The sequence below is a fragment of the Podarcis raffonei genome, chromosome 5 (assembly GCF_027172205.1).
Source record: "Podarcis raffonei isolate rPodRaf1 chromosome 5, rPodRaf1.pri, whole genome shotgun sequence".
Lineage (NCBI taxonomy): Eukaryota > Metazoa > Chordata > Lepidosauria > Squamata > Lacertidae > Podarcis > Podarcis raffonei.
Window position 1 is genome coordinate 32,936,769 of NC_070606.1, and position 22,075 is coordinate 32,958,843.

Consider the following 22,075-nt stretch of genomic DNA (forward strand, 5'->3'; position numbering starts at 1 on the left):
TCCCATCATCCCTGACCATTGGTCCTGCTAGCTAGGGATGATGGGAGTTGTAGTCCAATAGCAGCTGGGGACCAAAGATTGAGAAAGGCTGCCCTAAAACGTCTAGGGTTCCCACAAATGCTTCCCCTGTAGTTTATGGTGTGGCTCAGTTACTTGAGACACAACTATTTGCACTGTCATACTTGCTCCCACCAATCCGAGTTATAGTAACAATGGAAAGTGAGACACTGTGGACCAGGGTACACAGACTGATCCGCAAGGGAGAGTGGTGTATGGAGGCGAAACCTAAGAGAGTCTTCTGTCTCCTTGAAACTATATAGTTCCAAATGGAGTACAGTCCCAACATTTGGATGTAAGGGAAGCCAGAATCTCCAATGCCAGTCAAACCAACACTCCTCCCTCTCAGCTTCATTTCCATTATGGAACTCTTGTCAACCAACTTGTCAGGGGTGAAACTGTCTGACTGTCAATTTACTGCTGGGTATGGGAGAGGCACAACAAAAGGCTTGTGGGGTTGTGAAGTTGACTTGTACTGAAACATGCTATTGGCCCATTTAGCCTAGTACTGTCTCCTCTGAGTGACAACAATTTTCCACATTCTCTCACAGAGTTCTTTACCAGCTCTGCTTACCCAGTTCAGGGATGGGAAATATCAGGCCAGTGGGGAGACTGTATTCCCTTCAACCATCCCGTTTTAAGCGGGACATCCCAGAATTACAGAAGCCATCCTAGCTTCTGATTGGATCCTGAAATCTCTCTCTCTCTCTTTTTGGTTCCTGCATTGTGGCACATGTCAGTTTGTTGGTTGACAAGAGTCAAGGACAACCAACAAGATAGCTCAGGATGAAAAGGCATACTTACTCTTGTTTCTGCAGCCCACCCTTGCGGTGATAAAGCACCAGAGTGCCCAAAACCATGGCTAGGTTGGTCCTTCCGACTCCTGTTTGGCAGCTGAAGAGCAGGGCGGGAGGAGGCTTGCTGGGGTCTTGGAGAAGGAGCACATTGGGACTTTCCTGCAGGACAAAAATACAGTGCAAGGACATTTCTTGGGCTGCCATTCCCTCAGACTGACAGCTGATGGGGCCAGAGGAGAGGCCTCTCTTACAATCTGGGAAATAACAGGCTTGTATCGCTGAAGCACAGGAGGGAGAGAAGGAAAAGGACATGGCAGAAAGAGGAAAGCGGCATTTCTCCCAAACTAGTCCGCCATCTCGTTCGTTCTGCTATCAGGGGGTTGATAGTTATGTTGCTCATGTCACGTATGGTTTAATCCAAGGATGCTGAACCTGTAGCCCTCCAAATGCTGCTGGGACTCCAATTCCCAGCATCCCTGACCTTTGGCTCTGCTGCCTGGGGCTGATGGGAGTTGCAGTCCCATGCCATCTGGAAGGACATAGGGTTCTGTATCCCACCAAGCAGACTGGACTTGCAATTGATACCTCAGGCTAGATTGCAACCTTTGGGGGGAAAGAAACCAATGATTTCAGACAGAGTCCAACCCGCAAACTTATTTGGGGCTTACATAACATGTACAACTTCACTCATCCAATCAGACTCTAAAGTGAATCTGAAAAACCAGAATGCCTCAATTCCCAACTTACACTGGAGTAGTATAGAGGATACAGTTGACCGGGTGCCTTAATAAATAAACAGAAGAGTTGGCAAGAAGACAAAAAGTGATTGCTTTTTACATGCTGCTGCTATTTCTTTTACTACTGTTTGATTTCTTTTTTTATGATGTACCATTAGTTTGTTTTTAAAATGAGCTGCCTTGAGTGCTCTTTTTTGGAGTGTGGAATATAAAAATGAACAACAAAAAAGAGAAACACATTCCAAAATGGCTTACTGTCCCCCAAAGCCAGGAAGATCTTCTTATTTCCCCCCCCCCAAAAAAAAACCCTTTCTCAAATTAGTTTCATATATTAAAAATGGTTGAAAACTCCTTGGAAGGCAGAAATATTGAAAAACACGTTTCTATTTCTTGTTATCAATGGAACAATATCTCATTTCTAAAACCATCTTATGCTTGCAGTTTCAAGCCACACTGATTTCAAATGAAATCAATGATACTTTTTGAAAAGTGTTTTAAACTTCTGGCTGGGTCACACACCTTTTTTTTTAAAAAAAACACCTGTGTGGGTGGACATTTGGGTTTTTCACATCAGGCATCCAAACATGGTCGCGAAACTCCAGACACGCTCCCAAAGCGAATATAGGTTTGCCAACAAATGCATGTATTCAGCTACAAGCTCCAGAGTGCCAAAAAATAGCCACCGCTTTTAGCTGTATGTGCATGGCAGCAGCAGGCAAAAGGAAGGAAAGATAAATCTTTCACCAACCAATGGCATCCAACTTGCGCTACCTTGAGCAGCAACAGCTTTGCATGTTGCCGCCTGTTTAAAACAGAGGATGCTACACTCAAGGCAGCTTGTAGACCCTAACATTCTTTGGCAGCCCTTACCCTGAGGAAACTGATGAAAGCATCAAGTTGTGCTTCCAAGGGGGCTCCATCCATAGGCAAAGGCAGCCGGTGGTACCTGCAAAGAAAGGGGGTGTTACTGGGAGCAGAGAGACAAAAACAGCCAGGATCAAAACTATAGGCGTGTTTTTTTAAAATACTGCATTGTCAATTCCACTCACCCAGAAGTTAGGTTAATTCAATGTGCCAGCATGGAAAGGAGGAGGAACCCACATACGATGCCTGTGGCAACCTGCTAAATTCACTCCACTCGTCCCCCAACTCTTTCTTTTGTCAGTTGTTCAGTTATAAGCCTCTGTAGTAGGGCTGTGTTTGGTTCTTGCCATGGTTGTGTACCTCAGTGGTGTAACAGCCTGCTAGCTTTCTGAACTTACAGGCTGTGTGCAAGGCTTCCCCTCTCAACAAAAATACTTTTATTCTTTAAACACCACTACCATTATTATTATTACAGTGGTACCTTGGTTCTCAAATGGCTTAGTTGTCCAACAAATCGGCTCCCAAACGCTGCAAACCCAAAAGTAAGTGTTCCAGCTTGTAAATGTTTTTTGGAAGCCGAACGTCTGGCACAGCTTCCACTTGAGTACAGGAAGCTCCTGCAGCCAATCAGAAGCCGCGCCTTGGTTTTTGAATGGTTTCGGGAGTCAAACAGACTCCTGGAATGGATTAAGTTCGAGAACCAAGGTTCCACTGTATTATTGTTATTATTACCTGTCCTGACAACAATTTGAAATTTAGAATTAAAAACAGTTAAAACAAATTACAGTCCCAGGAATATGATGGATAGCCCCGAGAACACACATCTCAAGTGTCAAAGGCCAGGCTGTATCTAATACCAGACACACCTCTGTGGGGTGTTCCACAACTTGGGGGGGGGGGCTGCCACAGAAAAGGCCTCTTCCAGGCTGCCACCACTTCTGAAAGCAGAGGAATACTAACGGGGACACTACTTCTAATCTAATCTATTTACAGGTAAAAGGTTTGTCCTTGAGGAAAGTACAGTATGTTTTTACAGTTCTGTTACCTTATGGGGGGGCACGGAACCCTTAGTAATACACACACACACACACACACACACACTGCGGAAAAGGAAGATGAAGATGGGCAAAGAACATTTGAAAAGAAGAGACAGCCAAGTTAACACGAATGATATAATCAAGCAGGGACCATTTTGTTCTCTCATGGAAAAGTTACCTGTAAGATGGCAGCAGGAAGACGGGCCTCTTGTACACTTCTTCTGTCACGTGGATGTCTTCTTCATAGCGGATTCTCACCGAATGGGGCTCGTCTTTGAAATGCTCGATATCGTTGTAGACGTAATACGTGTTCTCCTTCAGCTGGGCGAAGTCATGTATCTTCAACAGATAAATCCAATAAACCAACCTGAGAAGAGCCTTGCTTTATAAAACACGCCTCCACAACTTCCCTACACCTACACCTACACACACACACTCCCAGAGAGTACCCACTGGCCTAATATTTTACCACAGAGACATGAGAGCGCCATGGTAAATTTCAAGTTAGAGGAATTAGTCCATTCTACCCACTCACATGGTTTATCCAAGTAGGACCTGTGCCACTGAACCAAGAGGTACCATGGCAGATATCTGTGTATCCCACTGAAAACTTTTGCAGTAATGGCCAAGCATGACCCTCCAGCTTTTTTGAGACTACAATTCCCATCATCCCTGACCACTGGTCCTGTTAGCTAGGGGTGATGGGAATTGTAGTCCCAAAACAGCTGGAGGGCCAAGTTTGGCCACGGATAGGTCGCCATGGAAACCTGGGAACCACTTCCTATCCCTAGCCCAGTCCAATCCAGTAAGGCAGATGCTACTGAAACAACACTGGACTACACTATGACAAAGGAGCTCACAGAATGCCATGCTAATTAATATACCTGTCAGGGAACTGCCATCAGCTCAGGGGCGAGAGGGGGAAAGGCGGATGGATTACAGAGAGCCCCCAAAGATCGTGGGAAGCAGCACTTCCTCAGCGGAGGAAGGAAGCCACGACTCTAGCGGGGAGGAGATGCAGGGGGCGGAGGATGCAAGGCGGTGCCAGGACACCTTGCCTGAGCAAAGTGGGGAGGAGGGAGCCCCCTTTACCCTATCCTTCCTTGCGCAGTAGGCTTTCACACAGAGAGGGGAGGTGTAGGCTGGGGGTCAAGAAACTACTCTGCTGGGGAAGGTGTAAGGACCGCCCACTCTCAGATTCTGCCAGCGAGTGAGCAAGACACGGAATAGATGCGCTCTGCCTTTGTAAAGGTTTTAGCACCAATAATAAAGCTTTTGAAAAGACCAGTGAGGCATCTTCCCTGATCGCTCTCGAGCAACCACCCGATAGCCATAACAATACCTATTTGTCCTCTCAGCAGAATATGAAGTCGTCTATAATATGGCTTCCCAGTTCTACAACACAGAATTATCAGCGAATGTACACACACATACTGACTTCCCATCAATAAACTACATGACCAGCTGAATAATTTAAGTGCATACCTACCATCTAGCTATATTTTTAAAAAACGCCCCAAAAATAAGCCAGAAGATCTGGAATAAAGGTCACACGTTACGTGCAAGGGGACTCCAGTGCTGCCAGTCCTGAGCTAGATAGATCAGTGGTCTGACTTTAAGAAGATAAGGCTCAACTAGCCCAGCATCCTGTTCTCGCAGTTGCTAACCAGATGCCTGTTGGAAGCCCTCAGAGCAAGATCCGAGCACCACAGACACTCTCCCCACTTCCAGTTCCAGGAACAGGTACATGGAACAGCTTCCTATGTCTGCTGTAGTGGAATTAAGTGGCAAGGCACTGAGACAAAGAATGAACGGACGATCCCATCTCTAGCAGGTCCCACGGTACTGTGCAACCTCCTCGGACACTCAGAAAAATCACCTCTTTCCGAATAGAGAGCTCCAGGTTTTCGACTTTGACACCCCTGTGCAGGCTGTGCAGGTTTTCGTGCAGGTTCTCCTTTCCCCTGGGAGTGTAGGGCATGAAGTCATTGTCCACGTGCAGAAAAAGCACAGGTTCCTCACGGACACAGAATACGATGCACTCCTGCTGCAACAGAGAGGAAAGTGTTGGCTAAGCCGTGTCGGTAAGCTAAGCTGCAAGTTGATATCATATAAGAGCCCATTTGATGCACTGCCACTTTCCTATGGGTCACCTCTTTTCTTTTTAACCTCTAGCATTTTCTTTTTGACTCTAGTGACCCTGACTAAGTATATGGACTATATGCGACATGCACAACAGCTCGAGGCAAAGCTCCCAGGTGCTGTTCCGAGAAGAATAAAAGATTGTCGCTACATCACGGTCTTCATGTACATATTAAAGTGGAATCTTTTTGTTCTGTTCCCACTCAACAGCTATATTTGGATTCATCAAACACATGCACACATGTGGGAGTGGGAGTATAAGAACACCACACACATATTCGTATAGTTATAGGGACACAGAAGCACGAGGCTAACAGCACATCATAGCTGAAAGCAGATAGGAACTTATGACATAATCAGAAGCACGCAAAGGCACACACAAAATGCTTTGCTAACATCTCAAATGTAGAAACGGATGGGCAACGAATTTCAGTAGCGCCTGTGCCCTCAATCTGATAAAACTGACAGCATTTAGTTGGACTTTTGTTATTTTGACTCCGGTGCAACTGCTCATCGCACTATTTCATAGTTTGTTCGCCTTGTAATTTTTGTAGGTTGTTATAATTGCACTCCCTGTTTTATATGCATTACAAAATGAAATAACAATAATTAAAAGTTTACAAAAATTTGGGGGGTCATCGTCCCGGTGCCCAATGATTTATTTATTCCTTGTTTCATTAACATGTATACACCCCATGGTTGTTAAAAACAACCTCAAAACGAAAAGCAAATAGGATTTTTAAAAGTAAAATGGTCAGCAGGGGCTTCACATGAACCCCCCTTACGCGTTGAAAGAACGTGTGGAGGGTTGTGGGAGTAGTGAACTGTTGTTCCCGTTCGCATTCTGAGTTGTGCATTAGCTTGACTTCCATGCCCGCACAGACCTTGTGGCCGTCGCTCTGCAGTTTCTGCAGGACCTGCTTGAATCCGTTTAAGCTGGGCTGGCCCATCCCAAACACAGAATACCCCCCTTTTGCCTGCCGAAAGTTTGGAGCACCGCAGCTGCTGGCAGTGTTGAGGACATCTAGCTTGCTGTATACGTCACGGACCATAAAGTATTTCCCCTGTAATAGGGAAGGGAAAAAGAAAGTAGAAAAAGTATAATGCATATTTCAACATGGAAAAGAAGGCAGGATGCTATGGGCCAGATTCAGCTGTTAAGTCCTGCTAGCAGAAGCCAGTGCAAGGTTTTCTGCTAGGGCAATGAGCCTTTTTGCCGCCATTGGGCACCCAAACCCCACAAACTTGACTTTGGGAAGGTCAGGGGAACCTCCAAAACAGTGTCCAGGGGAAGGAAAGGGGAGATCATTCCAACCAAGAAGCTGAAACGCTCACACTGGTGGAACGATCTCCAACCAAGTTTTTCATACAACACATAAATCGGTCACAGAATTTGCTGCCACAAGATGCAGTAATGGCCACTAGCTTAAATGACTTTAAAAGGGGATTGACACAGATTCATGGAAGATACGGCTGTTTGCTGTATTGGCTGGAGGGAACCTCCTACTCAGAGGCCATTTGCCAGATGGGACAGCAGCAGGAGAGGGCAACTGACTTCATGCTCCACTTTCTCCAGCAGCATCTGGCTGGTCACAGCAGGGAGGGAGGGGGGAGAAGCTCTTCTGACATCCTTATGCCTCAGTCCCTGAATGCTGGATGCCCCAAGCCAAGTCTACGGTGCTCACCTGTACAAGGTAATGCTCCGGAGTAGACTCTGTAATCCGCCCCACAGTATAGCTGGCCTTCAATAAGTCATCATGAATCTGAAACTCTTCTTTGCAATTGTAGCTGTAAGAAGCACATGGAAGAAATTCATAGTGGGGTTTTCTGCAATTAAATAGGGCTTTAAATATGTGCTTTTCTTTTTTTAGCAGTGTAACAAATACTGCAAATCACCCAAAGATCTGGCAGTAGATCCCAGTCTACTTTCTTTCCACCCCTAGTTAGTTTGGAAGAGATGAAGAGATGAAGAGATGAGAGATGAGAAGAGATGAAAAGAGGTGTTAAGATGTTAGAAGTCTGTGCAAACTGCCTCTTCTACCAAACTGCACAGGCAGAATTACAGAGGAGGCTGCCTTATACAGAGTTCACATAGCTCAGAATTGTCCACACTGGTTGGCATCAGCTCTCCAAGGTTCTGGGACGCTGGGAATTGAACCTGGCGCCCTCTGCCTGAAAGCAGATGCTCTACCACTGAGTGATGCCTCTTCTGCCAACAGTCTGGTCTACATCTAACCTTTGATGCAGGAAGACGGGGGGAAGCAGCCACATGCATTTCAGAAGAGCATGGTTAGAGAATGGTGCTGGTAATGCCAAGGTTGCAGGTTCGATCCCTGTATAGGACAGCTGCATATTGCAGGGGGCTGGACTTAGATGATCCTCAGGGTGGGTCCCTTCCCACTCTATGATTCCATGATCTGCGATTCTAAGACAACGGTTCTCTAAGCTACCAGCACAGAGGTTCAAGGAATTTCAGGAACATGACTGGTTGGGGGGCAACTCACGTGATGACTACAGGTGCCACCTTATTGGTGATAATCGACTTGGCCTTGTTGTTGTGGAGGCCGACCGTCTGGAAGGAGTGGATGCTGAGGGAATGGCGGTCTTCCATCGTTCCGCTGCTGCCGTGGATATTCTCAAATGTTGCCGTCGTCGTCTGCTGAGCTGTGCTGGCAGTTGTACCCATAATCCACAGGCAACTGTGCAAAATCAGAAGGTGAAGAAGAGATATGCGGAAAGATCAAAAGACTGCTTTTTCTGGAGTGAGGAGGAAGGAATACAAATATATCCAGGAAGAGGAAATTTGGATTTGACACAAACTAACATAATCCTTTTAGAACGGCGGTGTTTTAAACCGTTTTCAGGGAAACCCTGGAACCCCATGGAAGTTTACCATTACCTCCTCAACAGAAAGGTAAGCAATGACTGACAAGCTTGTCCACCACCACCAATCTTCCCCTACGGTAGGTATGCAATTGTGATAGAGAATGTTGCACACGCAGTTCAGGAAAGGAAGATCAGACAGGCCTGGCCTGCGCCCTTCAGAAATGAGTGATTGTGCATGTCCCAAAAAAGTCACTCTGCAGTGCTGGAGTTCTGTGGCAGATGTGCCAAGCATCCTTAGCAGATGAGCTGGTGCTGAAAGCAGTAAGTCTGAAAGCCACCCATTTATAGTTCCACCAGTTATGCTTATCTTGACATTTATAGATGGGTTTTGTTGGCTTCTAAGCATTAGTGGAGTACAGGACTAGTTTGAGGAAGTGGCCATATCCTCCGAGGAATATGCAGGATATTTTTGCACCGCCTACTGCAGTGGCTGGATTCCACTTCCCCCCTCCCCAAACTAATCCCAGGTATATGGGGGCCTTCTTTCATTACTGGGAAAACACAGAGAGATACATCCTGAGTGCTACCTTCTAGGTCCCAAGGCTAAGCTGTGACTCAATAAAGATTCGATTTCATTAAAACTCTTGGAAACTAAGTCACGTTAAGCTGCAAAACGCAGGACACACACCACACACACACACTCCAGCACCAAAGTACGAAGTTGAGCCCTGTTTCTTCCTAATCCTATTCATAAATAGCTTAATAACATTCCAACTCGCACAGGAACTTGGACACCCTTTGTATCTAGAGAGCTTGTGACAAAGACAATATTTGAACTGGAAGCTTGTGGCTACCACAGTGTGAGCCAGTATTCCATTTTTAATTAAGGGTTTGTTCTTCACCCTTTCCTCCCCACAGCATCAAATCCACATAGGCCTTGGAAGCTTCTCTTTATCTGTCACCGTAATCTATTTCCCCATCTCTCTCCAAGTTCACATACAGCTATACAGAGAGCATCAGGAGTGCCACTGCCTTCATGCCTGGTCCCATGAAGAACCACGTAAATATTTGGAACGTGACACTCCTAACCATGTGTCTAGCATGCCACACAGGCAATACTTGGAAGAGTCATATTTATTGTCAGGTGTGCGTGCAGGAGCCAGGCCCCATACCAATAGGACTTTGCAGGACTGGGGCCTTCCTAAGTGTGTTCTGAAGAGGCAAGGTGCGGCCCCAGAGGTGAGGCCGATTGGTAACTCACAGCACCTGGTGGCAAGAGCAAGGAAGGGATATAAGGTCAGCATTTCCCTTTGGCTTTTTGCCACAGCAACACGCTCCCTGCCTTGCAGCGTTTGGCTTCGTGCTTCCTGATCCTTGAACCTCAGCTTCTTGACTCCTTGCTTCTTGATCCTCGGACCCCTGACTTCGTGCCTCCTTGCTTCCTGACCCTCGGACTCTTGGCTTCCTGACTCCTGGCTTCTAGACCCCCATTCCTGTTCCCACCCTGCCATCTTGTCCCCTGCCAGGGCTTTGATCGCCCGTGAACTGGACCGTGACATTTATCTGTCAACCTCTGGGGATCACAGCACCCGCGGGCCTCCCCATTTTGCACCCACCAATGTCATCTGCCCCTTTCAACTTTTAAAATAAAATACTTTTGATGATCGTTTGGTTGGGGGGCTGTCTGTTCCTTTGGGGGGGTGACTTCCCCTTTGTTTTGAGAGTGGGAGGGGGGTTGTCTGTTGTTTTGGGGACCCAAGCATTACCAGTTTTGTTTGGGTTGGTTTATTTATTGTATTTTGAGGGGGCCGTGAACATGTGCAAAATGTTCAGCGGCCCCCCCACCCCCGATACACCCCATCTATTTTTTTACTTGGGCAATTCCTAAGGCCAAGCTCTCTTGCCACCTTGTAATGGCAGTTTAACAAACAGTTGTAGCTCAGCAAGGGTACTGTGAAGCAGAAACGGAGCTTGCTGTATTGCTGCAGCCTAAAGCTGCACACTGCAAGCTACTTAAAAGGTAAAGGGACTCCTGACCGTTAGGTCCAGTCGTGGCCAACTCTGGGGTTGCGGCACTCATCTTTCTTTACTGGCCGAGGGAGCTTCTGGGTCATGTGGGCAGCATGACTAAGCTGCTTCTGGTGAACCAGAGCAGCGCACGGAAATGCCGTTTATTTTCCCGCCGGAGCGGTACCTATTTATCTACTTGCACTTTGACATGCTTTCAAACTGCTAGGTTGGCAGGAGCAGGGAATGAGCAACAGGAGCTCATCCCGTTGCGGGGATTCGAACTGTCGACCTTCTGATCGGCAAGCCCTAGGCTCTGTGGTTTAACCCACAGTGCCACCCGCGTCCCGCAAGCCACTTAACTATGTGTATATTTCTTTATGTAGTAAGGCTTGTGGACTAGAAAGATGAAGAGGAATGACCCTTGCCTGAGAAAGCAGCTTATGCCATTATCAATGCCTTAAGTCTTTGAAGTGTCATATGATAAGGGTTTTAACTGCTGCTGCAGCAGCAAAAGACCACCCCTGCGACTCCTTCTAGAATCTAAACTGATTAAAATGGTACACCTTCTCGTCTATTAACCAATGGATAGTGGGAAAGGGGGTGGGCAAATTTGTAACTGACCCATCTTGAAGCCTCATTCTAATGAGAATTTTGCTGTGACAGATGCAGCTTTTTATATAAAAAAAAAAAGCATGGGAAAGAAGAACAAATTTCCATCAAAGGGCACCAATACGTTTTTGTTTTAAAGTCAGTCAGCAGATGGCGCACCTGAGCAAGTGGGTGAATGGGCAAGTAGCTGAAAAACAAAGAGACACGCCCACCTCCTGCAAAATTCCAAAGCAATTAAGTACAAGCCAGCATATCCTGATGCTGATTATAGCAGGTGGGCTTGTGACACCCAAAGTTTTGTTTTCTAAGCACACTCCATAAAATATCTGCATAGCACTTTACCCATCACAAGTCTGCTTTTGAGCAACTGTCTTAATGACTTCTCCAGACCATTCATTCTTTCCCTCTTCTCCCCATTTGTTGGTGCTTCTAAACTGTAACTATTTTCAGGTACGCCCCAATCACATACTGGCAAATTCAGATTTAGGTAGGTGGCCGTGTTGGTCTGACGCAGTCAAAATATATTAAAAAACAAAATTGTCCAGTAGCACCTTAGAGACCAACTAAGTTTCTTCTTGATATAATAAAAAATATAATAATAATAATAATTAATAATAATTAATAATAATTTATTTATACCCCGCCCATCTGGCTGGGTTTCCCTAGCCACTCTGGGTGGCTTCCAACAAAACACTAAAATACAATAACCTATTAAACATTAAAAGCTTCCCTAAACAGGGCTGCCTTTAGATGTCTTCTAAAAGTTTGGTAGTTAAAAAAGGGACTTTTTAAAAAAAGAACTCATGAAAATTACAATATATATATATGCAGTGGTACCTCGGGTTAAGTACTTAATTCGTTCCGGAGGTCCATTCTTAACCTGAAGCACCACTTTAGCTAATGGGGCCTCCTGCTGCCACTGCTCCGCTACTGCACGATTTCTGTTCTCATCCTGAAGCAAAGTTCTTAACCTGAAGCACTATTTCTGGGTTAGCGGAGTCTGTAACCTGAAGCGTATGTAACCCGAGGTACCACTGTACTTTTTAAAATTTTGGAATACTTTCTACAAACTTGTATAGGCAGGGAATTTTTCTTAGCGTCTTTTATTTAAGGAAACCCTCTTCTAAAAATAAAAAAGGTATTTCTTCAACTCAGCTCCATTTAAAAAGTGGGAGACATCCTCCCTGACACACACACACACACCACTGTTATGCTTTTATAGGCTACTCAGCCCTCTCTCCACCAAGGAAGAAGTGTGCATGCACACGAAAGCTTATACCAAGAACAAACTTAGTTGGTCTCTAAGGTGCTACTGGACTATTCAGGTTACACAGCTAAATTGATTTGGACCTTTTGCGCCACAGACCTACTCCCCCCGCCAAAGAAAAAAGAGATATTTTTTTTGTGATAAGAAAAGCAATAAGAAAACTCTCCAGAAACCATAGAGTAACATTTGCCTGGGGTAGCATGTGCACAGTACGTAATGAATTAAATTTGGAACTGAATTAAAAATCACCTAAAGTTCCACTGCCAAAGGAACTTAATTCATGTTCAGTTCACCTAGAAATTCTATGAACTACTTTCAGGTGCAGTTCAGAGATTTTTTTTTAAATGAATACAGTGAATTGGTTAATCTGAATCAGTTCATTCCAAGCATTGCTCAAAACCCACCTCTTCAATGAAACTTTTAGCTTACCCCTACTCCCACCCTAAACAAAGCCCAAGCATGTGCAACTTCATTTGCCTATCTTCCTCTCCTGTAATCCTTGCCTCCAGTCCTGCCACTCATGGTTAAAATTTTGCAAGCACATTGGGGCAGAGACCAGGCTTTTTTTTGCTAATAAGACCTGACTCCAGTCTTCCCCCATTTAAATAGAACTTAACCAGAAGCACCCACAACAACAGACCCACAGCTATTTAATTAGTATTCAATTAGATATTCTATAGCAGACTACATTAACACCTGGCCCAGCACACCTGGTGATTAAGACTCAGGAGATGCTAGGCCTAGTAAGCGTTTGTGTGACTATATTCAGAAGTTACTGAAACGTTTTAAACAAGACTTGGCCTCTGTTTGTATAGCTGGCAAAGTCTACTTTGTCAGACTAGTTTATAAAGAGTTGTTGCTTTCCATAGGAATGTGCTGTCTTCAAAATTAGGGAAAAGCCTCAATACATCCCTTATAAAGCACTATTACATGCATGTTCAATAACATTTCCTTCTTCCTTCAGGCTGTACACAGTATACATGGGGAAACAGAGAAGAATATTCAAAATTGGAATATTCCTGCAGGATGCCAATAGGTGGAATAAACTGTGTGTCAAGGAAGGCTGCTTGGGTGTGGCACCTTTGCCCAGGTGGGCTCTATAAGGCTCCTCCTACCTTGTGAACTGCAACACCAGGCCTCTGAAAAGCCTGCTCATATTGTTCAGCACATTGTCCCCCTCGTGTGTAGCCCACAGGATTATTGTTCCTTAATCCCAGTAGCCCCTCCACATTATTGCAAGGCTGAGGAAACCAATGGTCTCCCAGATGCTAGACTCCAACCACCACCACCCCTTACTACTAGCCACCAGGGGGAATCATGGGCTGCAAGTTTGTCATCCTTACCTGTGACAAAGCACTTGAAGGATTTAGACTGGAGGTAAAATGTTGGATTGAGTTCTGCACAGGTTCATACACCAGTTTGCTCCAGCTCAGATATAGCATGGGTGGGGTTCTCTCCCTGACTTCCTGTCCCAGTACTTCGTGTTTCCTTACTGGGTCCTGATTCTCTCTCCCACTTAGGTCTATTGCTCATGATCAACCCTGTAACTAACCCAAGTGCATGCAATTGAAGCAATCCTGTTTTCTGCACATGCTTCCATTTCCTCTCTTGTTCCCCTGTGCCTATTTTAGATTGTAAGCCTCCTGGGATAAGGACTTGCCCTACCTCTTTTTGACAAGTGCCACAAAACAGATGGTGTTATACGAATGGTTTATAATAAGACAGCTAGAGCGGGGGGGGGGGCAGAACATCAGAGCTTCGTTTCCTTGCCTGCTTGGATCTTTCATTAACAAAATGCAAACCTGGCTGCATTCCCGTATCCCTAATTGGTCTGTGTTTGGCAGAGGAGCAGACCAAGAACTTCAATTAAGCCAAGAAAGCCTTTCTCTTGATCAATAGCCTTACCTCCATTCCTACCCCACCCAAACCCTTAAAAAACCGTGGGTCAAAGGTTATGAGTGGGTTACAACATTCTGTTGTGTTCTAGAGGTTTTTTTAGTGAGAATGTTAGAACGCAACATATTGAAGAAAGCCTTATCATGGATGGCTTCAGATCGCCATTTACCCAGCGATAACTTGCACACAGCCATTTGATTCATCTGCAGCATCCTGCCAACTGGCAAAGAGAATTTTACTGTTTCCCCAGACTTCTAATCAGGTGGCTTCATTGTATGGTGTAATTCTTCTTGCCACCAAGAAGGATGGTGCAGCCTAACCAAGTGGTCACATCCACACCCCTTGGAAAGTATATTTATCCCGCAGTGGAGTGGTTCTTTGCATCATTAGAGCAGCGGAGGGATGTGCTTTCGTTACCAAGAACAGCAAAAATGAAATTGTTGTCACACTGAAAACTGTGTGCCACCTTGGGGGAGGAAAATAATTCTAGGAATCAGAGAAGCAGAGACTCTGTTCCTGGAAGTCAAGAATTCTGCTAGCAATTTCAGACACACCAAATATAGACCCACCCAGTCAACACATCCTGACTATATTAGCATGGGAGTGGGCACGGTTGAACCATGAAATGTTTTCCTGCTAAACAGCCTTGGCCACAAAATTACTTTTCCGAAGCTCACTTTTAGGTGAAAGTTTTAGCCGCTTTATTTGTTTATTCCCAGAACTGGTGACTTTTGAGTGAAGGAGGCAACATTTCCTTGGAGCTCTCTCAGTTCCCAGGAACAACACGCTCGTGGTGACGTGTTCCAGCTGCTCAAAGCAGCTGGCTGCCTTCTAAGCAGCAGAGACTGATGTTTACAGCTGAAAGTTCGGAAAGCCAGTCACACGAAACTCCGATGGTGAAGTCTCCCCAACCCCCTGGCTTACACTTGCTGCTGTAACTCAGCCAGTTGAGAACAACATACTTGGTAGAACCAATTTTCTTCCCTACCCTGTTCACTGTTCACTTTTGAGTTCTAGTGGAATGGTGTGCAAATGCTCCCATAAACAACAGCCCCATCTCTCATGCGCCTCTTTTGCTGGGTCACCCAAGACACACGACATACCGTCGTCATTATTCTGCAGGTTTCCCCAATTTGAATCTGCTTTGTTAGTTGCTTCTTGGGCGGGAGAGAGAAACATGCAGTAAAATGACACCACATATTGGTAGGAGTAATCAAGGAGGATAATACACAAGTATTCCCGCGGCAGCTTTACAACCGCCTTAATGTCTAACTCCAACCTGAACTTCCTTCACACCCCAGGATCAATTGCAGCAGAAGCTAATCTGGTCCAGGCCAATTGCGATGCTCTGATTCACAAGGCTTCTGAAGCAAAACATGACAATAAATATCACCCTGCTTTCCTATCTCTGTGTTGGAAGCAGCCAAAAGCATCTTGCAACATGTGGTTCATGAAGGACAATACACAGACCTTCAGCATCAGGGCGCTGCAAGCTCTCTTTCTCAGTGGGTTAAATTTTATGATGAGAAAGGCATATAGGAAATACCATAGCAAGAAGCACAGTAGAGGAAGATTAAAGGCAAAGGCACTGAAATTAAAGAGGAATCCTAGAATGAATTGTTTAAAAGCAACGGTGGTGGGGGCTTAAAAAAAATTACATATAACTATAGAAATAACCGTATCACAAATATTAATATGAGAAGGTCCCAAAGTATTCGATCTTCCTAAATGACCATTTAGGACTTTACTGACCGGAGAGACAATCTACTTAAAAAGGCTAGTGCAAGATTTAACTGTTTGTATTGCACTGGAAAATGGAAAATGCAGAAGTAACTTGACCAGATTGTATCTCAGCAAATCAATTGAGGTGAATGAGTGGCATAAACATTCTTGCTACTATGTGGGGTTATTGTGGAAATTAACCAAAGGACGAGCGTATAGCACTTTCAAACAGGACTGAACAGCAGGCTATAATAGTGAATTGCAAGTTGGTGTACTGTTGTGGCAGTAATTTCCCCAAGAGCAAACCGAAGTTCAACATACACAATCTTCTGAATGGCACCAATGTCTATGGGAAACTGTTACCATCTTAGACCCAGTATATTAAAAACAGCCCACAGGAAAAACTGGGCATACCATATTCACCATCCAGCCAGAAATTGCTATACACCTAAAGGAAAACAGCCAATGTGGGAGGATAACTTCCTACACAGCTGGTTTTCAATAAAGTTAATCTGTAAATCTTTGATCTTAAAAACGCTGCCATTTGTGATAGCATTTAGTCGTGTTTTAATATTCCTGGCCGCCACCACACATAAGAAGAAATGCCGCACAAGGGCAATTGGCACATCATTAAAAAGAAATGGCTTTTTAGAAGGCAAAACAACCCTTCGGCCACAAAAACCTCAAATTCTCTCTTTTAAAAGAAGTTAACTCCAGATGTTGCAAGAAATAGAAGAGTTGTTGTCATGTATAGGGCAGTTTCCCCCAGTCTCTCCATTCTTTTTAAATTGCATCCTATTTCTATGAAGAAGGGCATTATTTTCCTGTTGTTTGAACCAGGCAGAAGATGCCGTTAGTGGTCTCCAAAATGCTGCCGCACTAAGTAGCAAAGAACATGCACTGAGATGTAGTCGCTAACCCCAACCTTTCTGTTATTTTGTTTAACAAGTTTTACAGACTGCTTACGGTAACCAGGAAAAAAAAAATCTACAGAGTTTACATAAAATAGTAGCAAATATGCGTAAGAAAATGACGATATGAAAAGACTTTAATCACAAGTCGACATAGCAGAATTATCAAAATATGGATAAAATCAACAGAGTTTAAGAATACACGTAATAGAAGAACGTGTCTGGGTAGGATTCCAAAACCTGCTTCATCCTTTTCAATCTACTTCTTCAATAGGTCTAAATACTTTTTGCTCAATTCCCATTCAGAGGATCAAGCAGAAGGCGTGTTTCCGAGAAAACATACATCCCATTCTCCCTTGGTTGAAAGGGGCTGTGCAGGCACAAACATTTAGAGGCGCACAAACATTTGGATGGGATGTTCCTCGCTCCTAGCTGGGCAAGTCTCATGCTACTCCCCCACCTACAGGGTTGCTTTGTTCACATTCATGCTCACCACACTTCATGGGAATTTCACTACAGGGAAGAAAGTCCCAAGCAGTTGCGGTGACATGGGAAGGGGGCAATCTGTGACCTAGTAATTGGAGAAGGAGTGCATTTTTTTTAAAAAAGTGCAAATAGGAGAAGAATCACAGGGAAAGCATATGGGCCAGTGAGCTCATTGGTTTCCCATTGGTTTCCCATATAGCTATGACCCCCTTTGAATACAGAACTGGGGCTAGGGGAGGAAAGGGTTGAAGGGGTTCTGGTCAAGGTGCATAGAAGGTCAATGTATTTTCCACACCTGGGAGAGGAAACCCCACAAGCGCCTCTTTACTTGCTTTCCTCACACAGCCTCAGAAAGGGCAATTAAAGATATCAACAGGCCTCAAGCTGCATTAAGCCTGGCCCTCGGGCCTCACCAGCTCTATCCAGTTCACCATGTGCAGAAGCTATGCATATTCAGATAACGGCCCTGTTCTTGCGAAGGAATAATGGCCAGACTAGTTGCGACTGGTTTGGCAGTCATAGCTTCATTGTTTTCTATGTTCTGAAACAAGAGCAGGACGGGGCAAGGGGGATGGGAAGCAGGGGTTCCAAGGGGCAAGTAAGCCCCACCCCCCATAACTGATCGCAAGGTGTGGTACCCACACACCATCGGCCCCTAGGAGTTGGCTTCTATGGTAGGAAGCATCACTCCTGACTGGCAAACACTATGCAATGCTTCAAGTGGAGAGCATCATCTCCAATCAGCAAATTTTGATAAAGCCTTTTTCCGCTGGGAAAGCAAGTGTCATCACTCTACGAATAGTCCTCCTCGGTTAGCCGCATTTACTTTCCAAAGAAGAAAATAAGATTTCTTTTCTGCTGCCAAACATTTCACCGCAACAGTCTCAAAGAGACGTAGGAAAGCTTGGAGGAGACAGATGGAAACGACACTCTCAGAGACGGCAGCTATATTGTCAGGATCTGAAACATGAAGGAGTTTGTAAGGGCTCCTTCCCACAGAAACACGATGTCCTTAAAACAACAGCTGACACTTCAGAGAAAGCGGCAAAAAATGCTCTTCAGAGGCAGTTCTGCTTCTCCCTTCCCCTCATTTGTTACTATAATGGGAGTATTTTTATTTTTAAAAAAAGAAATGCTGATACACATGACAGAAGGAGAATGTTTATTTGAAAGATCTGGTTTAACTTTTCCTGTCAAATATGCTTTTGAGTCAGCACAGTGTTGTAAAACCTGGATTCAAACCCACACACAACTCTGAAGGAGATTTTCGTGCCTTATTTCTATCTCTCAGCCTAGTAGACCTCAAAAGTACTTGAAATGGGCTAATAGCCCCTTGTATGCCACCCCTTGCACATTTTTATCTCCAAACCATTAAATACAAACAGAAACCAGGAGTCACGAGGCTGTTCAATGTTGGACTCCCAACTTCTCCTCTACACCAGTGTTTCTCCAACTTGGGTCCCCAGCTGTTGTTGGACTACAACTCCCATCACCCCTGACCACTGGCCCTGCTAACCAGGGGTGATAGGAGTTGTAGTCCAACAACAGCTGGGGACCCAAGTTGGAGAAACATTGGTGTAGAGGGAAAGTGGGACCACATTTCCAGGCCCTACCCCAACATTTCATACCCCATAGCCTCCACCATACTCCCTGGCATCTGGTATCTGTGCACATACAGATGCACCCATGTTGGAGCTCCTTCACATGAACAGGAACATCCAGTTAGTCACAATGGTCTCCTTTGTGGAGTCAGCCTTTCTGGCACTAATCTGTTGCCTACTCCTGGGCTGAGGAGTCCAGGGCAAAAGTCACTGCATATGTTCCATATACCTCACAAAAGCAAGGCTGTCCCGTTTTGGCCTTGACTCCTTGACTTCTGCCACACATGCCAAAGAGCCTCACCAACCCTATCTGACTAAGCTAGCAATCTTGAAACACACACACACACACACACTTCCTAGAAAGCAAGCCTCTATCAAGTTCATTCAGAGTTATTTCTAGGTAAACTTGCTTTGGGTTGTCTTGCAAGTTGTGTTTGGAATTGCAAAATTATATTGAATTCACAAGCTTTTTCATAATTCCCCTCAACAACGTTCCAGACCCTCTGTGTGTCTATTTTCCAGGGCATCCCTGACTTAGAGAAGCCGTCCCGGTTTCTGATTTGATACTGGAATGTCCCACTTTTCCTTAGGATGTCCCTATTTTCATTGGAGAAATGTTGGAGGGTATGGAGTTATCTGACTCCCAAGATGTCTGAAGGCAAACCTGTACAGTGATACCTCCGGTTTCGAATGGGATCTGTTCTGGAGCTCCAGCCGCATCCCGAGGAATTCGCAACTGGAGGTGCCGCTTCTGTGCACGCTGCCGCGTTTTAGCGCTTCTGCGCATGCGTGCGCGGCAAAACCCAGAAAGATACTTCCAGGTTTGCCGTGTACATATCCCAAAGGATACATAACCAGAGGTGAACGCAACTAGAGGTACCACTGTATAAGGAAGTTTTTTTAAAAAAAATGTTTAATGTTTTATAATGTTTTTTATCTGTTGGAAACTGCCCAGAGTGGCCGGGGCAACCAGGTAAGATGTGTGGGGTATAAATAGTAAAATTAGGGTTAGGGTCATTATGGAATAGGATGTCCCTAATTTCTTCGGAGAAATGTTGGAAAGTATGATGTTCTTTTATATAGGAAAACAGAAGCTAACATCAACCACCAATGCAATGCCCAACTAATGTACAAGAATGCTCTTCCAGTAATGAAATCTAGCATTCATCCTATGATTTTTCAGAAGCATGCAAAATTGAACACTAAGACACTAGTTTTAGCTAAGATTAACTGTACATACATTTGTTGATAATGTGCATGAAATTACCTCCACAAACACACAATAAACATCATGCTGTAATCACGCAAAACAAGTGTGGGGGGGTGCATGTAGAAAAACCAGCAGAGTTTTTGCACAATTCATCTGTGTCCACATCCACAGAAGGAAGATTAATAAGCATTTGAGCCAGCCAAACATACACCAGCCTCTCTCTCTCACGGCATCACCAGGAAATCAGCTGGTTTTAAGCATCAGTGCTCTGGCCTGGAGAAAATGGACCTTTAGCCGGCCTCATTTGTTACAGAACGCCGTTTCATTCAGTGAAGCTCCCAAACAGCCAATCCAAACTGACAGGCTAGAATTATGCCGCAGCGCCTGGACCCAGTTCCAGGGAAGATGGCAAATTGGCACACAGAGCATGCCTCAAACAGTCCTCCAGTCAAGACAAGAGAATGAATGCATCCCATTTACATGTGTATAGGAGAAGGGACAGCTATTCCCCAAGCCTCTCTCTGCAAAGAAACAAGAGACATTCTCTTCCTAGCTCTCTCTTTCTGTCTCTTTTACTCTCACTCCTTCAACGTATGCAGGAGTTTCACTGGAGGCAAAGGTAGTGGGATAATATTATAGAACAACATCTGAAGTGTGTGTTGTGATGGTGGGGTCAAGCAAAGAAATGGGGCAGGGGTCAGCAAACTTTTTCAGCAGGGGGCAAGTCTACTGTCCCTCAGACCTTTTGGGGGCCGGACTATATTTTGGAAAAAAAATTGAACGAATTCTTATGCCCCACAAATAACCCAGAGATGCATTTTAAATAAAAGCACACATTCTACTCATGTAAAAACACGCTGATTCCTGGACTGTCCGTGGGCCGGATTGAGAAGGCGATTGACCCCCAAGCCTTAGTTTGCCTACCCATGAAATGGGGGGTGGGAGAAGAATTTCAGGCTGTTTCTCACCTCTCAATGCTATATAACACCAGGCAGGCCTGCACAGCTTAGGGCCAAGGCTAAAAGTAGCTTGCTAGCCAAATGTCGGGAGCAGAACCAATAAAAAACAGTGACAACTCTAGTCTACCTGGAGGAAGTGATGGAAGGGGTAGGTCTTTTGGAGACCATATTATCAGTGCAGGGCAAGGCTAGAGACAAAAACGGGCAGTTCAATGGATGTGGCACTTACCTGTGTACATTACAAAGAGGCAGCTCTGCACCCTTAAAAAACATTTCCCAGGATGCTTTGGGGGGGAGGAAACCATGACTGTTTGAAGAGGCATGATACTGTTTCAAATGTGTTGTGCAGACAGGGGTTAAATGTTTCTTTATTTCTTAAAAACAGAATTAGATGAAGATATGGAGGAAGGATGTAACTAATAGCCATGGTAATCACCTATGTAACCTCCACTTTTCTTTTAGAGATCTCCAACTATCAGATGCTGGGGGATTTACAACCAGAAATGGACATTTAAGCAGGTGGACCATTGATCTGCAGTAGCAAAGGAAATGTGCTAAGTACAAAAAACACTTGTGTGTTACGGTATGTGTTAGCCTTTACAACTTTACTGCATGCTTATGAAACATGGACCACTTATAAATGCCATCTCCAACTCCTCGAAAGATCCCATCAACTGTGTCTCCAGAAATTTTTACACATCACTTTGGAAGACAGGTGAACCAATGTCAGTGTATTGGAAGAAGCAAAGATCACCAGTGTCAAAACAATGATTCTTCAACATCAACTTTGTTGGACTGGCCATGCTGTGCGGATGCCTGATTATTGTCTTCCAAAGCAACTACTCTATTCTGAACTTAAAAATGGAAAGCGTAATGCTGGTAGTCAACAAAAGAGGTTTAAAGACTCTCTCAAGGCATATCTAAAAAAATGTAGTATAAACACC

The 22,075-nt window shown here is 44.8% G+C and overlaps 1 protein-coding gene across 3 annotated transcripts in view; it reads right to left on the minus strand.

Moving 5' to 3' along the window:
• The window catches only part of PALD1 (phosphatase domain containing paladin 1), a 106,996-nt gene that overhangs the window by 50,430 nt on the left and 34,491 nt on the right, over positions 1-22,075 (minus strand). For all 3 annotated transcript variants that reach the window (XM_053388526.1, XM_053388527.1, XM_053388528.1), the window contains exons 2-8: positions 8,139-8,333; positions 7,320-7,422; positions 6,519-6,698; positions 5,372-5,536; positions 3,671-3,831; positions 2,462-2,537; positions 862-1,013 (exon numbers count right to left, since the gene is read on the minus strand). In XM_053388526.1, the coding sequence (XP_053244501.1) occupies positions 862-1,013; positions 2,462-2,537; positions 3,671-3,831; positions 5,372-5,536; positions 6,519-6,698; positions 7,320-7,422; positions 8,139-8,320 (1,019 nt within the window). In that variant the 5' untranslated portion in view covers positions 8,321-8,333. The remainder of the gene's footprint in view (positions 1-861; positions 1,014-2,461; positions 2,538-3,670; positions 3,832-5,371; positions 5,537-6,518; positions 6,699-7,319; positions 7,423-8,138; positions 8,334-22,075) is intronic.